Source organism: Pinus tabuliformis, chromosome 9, assembly GCF_031772625.1.
Source record: "Pinus tabuliformis cultivar Carrire ecotype Pingquan chromosome 9, CPIR1, whole genome shotgun sequence".
Taxonomy (NCBI): Eukaryota; Viridiplantae; Streptophyta; class Pinopsida; order Pinales; family Pinaceae; genus Pinus; species Pinus tabuliformis.
The window spans coordinates 1911795609-1911799137 of NC_142307.1; the positions used below are offsets into that span (position 1 = coordinate 1911795609).

At 40.7% G+C, this 3529-nt stretch overlaps 1 protein-coding gene across 1 annotated transcript; it reads right to left on the reverse strand.

Annotated features, from left to right (window-relative positions):
- Window positions 1–948: 948 nt before the first annotated feature.
- LOC149156578 (uncharacterized) lies at window positions 949–1857 on the reverse strand. Its single transcript, XM_089445030.1, has one exon. The coding sequence runs from the start codon at window positions 1756–1758 to the stop codon at window positions 964–966; it is 795 nt and encodes a 264-aa protein (XP_089301156.1). The 5' UTR covers window positions 1759–1857; the 3' UTR covers window positions 949–963.
- Between the last annotated feature and the right edge of the window lie 1672 nt (window positions 1858–3529).

A 3529-nucleotide genomic window follows, 5' to 3' on the forward strand; every position in this document is an offset into this window, starting at 1 on the left:
CGAGCGTTTGAAGACAATAAGCTATGAATACTTCTTTTACATAGATTTACAGAGCATTCAATGCTTCTTCTACATATTTACTTCTGAACGAATTTCGAATAATTTCATTTCCATAGAAATTTCTACAAAACTACTACAAAACTACTGAAATTATTTAAAGTTCAAAAAATTTCATTCACAATTACCTCCTTGCAGGTCTTGGTCGCAGCTTTTATGGAGATTTGCCTGTACGCGTATATCATGATAAGTATGTTATAGGCATTATCTGTTTCCTTCGGAATTTTCCATTTCCCTTTAATACGTTCAGGATTGGTAACAAGTCCAATCTCCACTCAGGCACCGCTGAATAATCAGCCCTGAAGTCCAAAATCCAGAACAAGTTGGTTGTGACTGGATTAAAACCCATCATACATACCAATTAGTTGTTGTGATTATAACAAGCTATAGGAATATAAAAGAAAAAGGATTATCAACCAAAAAAGCTAGCAATGCATGATATCAAAACACAGTGACACACTAAAAATAGCCCAAAAATGAAAGCAAGGAGTTTCCATAAAGGTGGGTAATTGTGTACATACCTCAATGGAATCGACTGTAAGTAAGAGGACAATAGTTTTCTCGCAAAATCTCTGTTTCTCCTCTACATCCCTGCACAGATGCCGACGATAGGCATAGTTTGTGAATAGAGATCTAAGCCCCTTCATCTTGGCCTTTGCTATAGAAGGGTCTCGTAGGCTGCGAAGGTTTTGGGAATGACGAACCAGATATTCCCGAAAGCAGGTCTGAATGATCACAGCAGCATCCTGGGGAGACAACTCCTTCTGCTTCCCCTTACAACTGAGTTGACCAGTTGCTGCAGCTCTCCTTTTGGCCAACACACCCTGCCATGTTACACACAAATAGTTGTCAGCAAAAGAAGACCAAGAACAAGTAATGTGTTTGACAACATTTTCAACATAAGTTTCATCTTTGTCTTGCCTGGATTTTCTTACACGCCTCATCATCATCTAAGTGGCTGTTGCTGCTACTGCTGCTCCCGCCGCCTTCTTCAAGTGGAATGACTCGGATCTTAGCATCTGAATACTTGTTATCATTGATAACAGTATATTTTTCAACTCGAATGGTTTTGAACTCCCCCTGCCGCGCTCCAGGAATTGTTATTATGATGGGATTGGTGACTTTATTCTTAGATTCTTCCCATTTGTATGAAATCTTGCCCTTCACACCATTATCCCCCTTCCATTCTTGCTTTAAGGACTTCTTCACAGTACATGCACATGGCAGTGGCTTTGCTTTTTCAGGTTTAGTTTCCTTCTTGGCCTTCAAATCCTTGAGCTTTTCCACACTCATCTCCATCGCTGTCATTCGATCAGCCAGGTCCTTCACAAATTCATCCTTGCGGAACTGAGCTTTCTCTACTATTCTTTGAACAGCGAATGAATCCCCACGTCCTCCTGTGGTCTGTCGAAACCTGCGAATGGTTTTGTGAGAAGGAGTTGTCTCCATCTCCATTGCTATACGATCTGTGCAGGCAAAGGTGAAGGGCTCCTTCTCTATGGCCTTCTTCACATTCGAATTGAAATCGCAGAGCCATTTCTTTCTGATGGCAAAGAAATCATCCTCCAATGGAAAAGGATTCCACTCTAGGTCTAGGTCTGCAACCATCGATTTTTCAAATATGCATTTGTGGGTTTCTTCAATCCAGGAAGAGGATGGACTTGAGTAGTAGTATTCCACCCAGCTACAGTGCCCCGGCATATTTGTTTGGGTTGGGTAGGAAGAATGTCACTAAAACACAGAGCAAAGAACTCGGGAGCCGAACAAACTGTTCGAAGAAAAATCTAATCTTGAAGACGAAGGTTTTTTCCGGACATTTTCCTATTCTTCATCTCAAGAAATTTTGGGGAACTTGCATTTACTTCGCAGAGGAAAGGCCATTGAAATACTGTTGCTAGTGTTCTCAGCTGGGACACTTGCTTTGCCATTGCTGGTGCCTTTGCTAGCCTAGACATTTGTACTGACCACCAGAATATTCCAATCCACCTTCACACAACGGGCACTTTCCAACGGCTCCAAAAAGGATGCATGCCATCGGCACTGGCATTACATTAAAGAGAATCTATAAGTATATGTCCTTGTAAATAGTGTTAACGCCCTGTGATGTATTTCAAGCCCTGACAAAATTCCCCTCAAACCAAATCAATAACCGGAATTTCTTTTCTTCTCTTTTCCGCCCTTTCCGCACATTGACGAGCTCCACCCTTTTGACGAGCGTATTGACGAGAATGACTGTACAGGAAAGCCAGCCTAAAAGCCAGCCTTAATGGCCATTACACAACCTCTCCTTGAAGTATATAAGTCTACCATCTCGCAAGCAATGAATGTCGGTGCTGAATCCATTATTGTTACCCGGTTGGGGCGGAGGAGATGCTTGCTTGCTCGTGAGGGTGCCATAGACGACTTCTTAACTTCTTGACATCAAGAACCTTTTGTCATTCACAGGAACAACAGACTGCCAAAAAATAGCGAAATACTAAAATGAGAACTTTACAGAGTATCTACAGTAGTCACCACGAAAAACAAGGTTTTCTTCAAGAAATAAGGACTTGCTGTATGAAATCGTGTAAAAACTAAGAAATCCATGGGCAAATCAGCCTCTCAGGGTAAAAAATGTTTACAGTGAGTCTTGCAAATATTATCAGGGCAGCGTACCAGTAATGGCAGTCACTGTAATTCCTGAGCGATTCCCTCTGAACTGAGCTATTCCAATGCAATAACACTTAATTACGGTTACTCTGGCCCAGTGGGAAATGCATGCACTGCTGCTGACACGTAAAATCCATGCAAAAGGCAATATGTGTGTTGGAGTGACTGCTATTCTGCCCCGTTGGATTGGCCCGCGGTGCCGTTGTGAACCGACGATCTCCATCTGCATTCTTTCGGGAAGCTCCAACTCTTGGATTGATGGTGATGGGACATGTGCCACTCAATAATAAACCACCCTCTCATTTGAGTCGAAAATGGATGATAGCTCTAGGCATCCTTGCAAATTCTCTTCACGTGCATTTTCGCTTTGAAAGCACGCACGCAGATTAATAAACCTGTTTATCTCGACCACGAAGATGTTGGGCTTACATTGTAAAACAATTTTAATATATATGAAATCGCTTCAATACTTCTTACATTGATTTCACACCGAGACAGTCTAGCTAAAGATTCATGATGTTATGCTCTATGTCTGCATCACTGCAGGTATGTCTATTGCATGGTTACATTAGTTTCTATTTTTCAAAAAATACAAGAGTTTGAGATGTATATTTTTTTACATAAAATTAAAATATAAACCATATAAATAGTACTCATAAAACTAATAAATACTAAACAACCTATCTAATGTAAACTTTATTCCAAATTTGAAACCATTCTTTTCCTGTTGTGCGAAGCATTATTCCAAATTTGAAACCCTTTTCATGTTGTAGGAGTTATGCATCAGTCTCTGATATTGGGATCAAAGTTGAAACTTGGAAAT

What these genes read in the sequence shown, in the direction of transcription:
- LOC149156578 (XM_089445030.1), bottom strand. Translation starts at nt 1,758, where the DNA reads ATGCCGGGGCACTGTAGCTGGGTGGAATACTACTACTCAAGTCCATCC.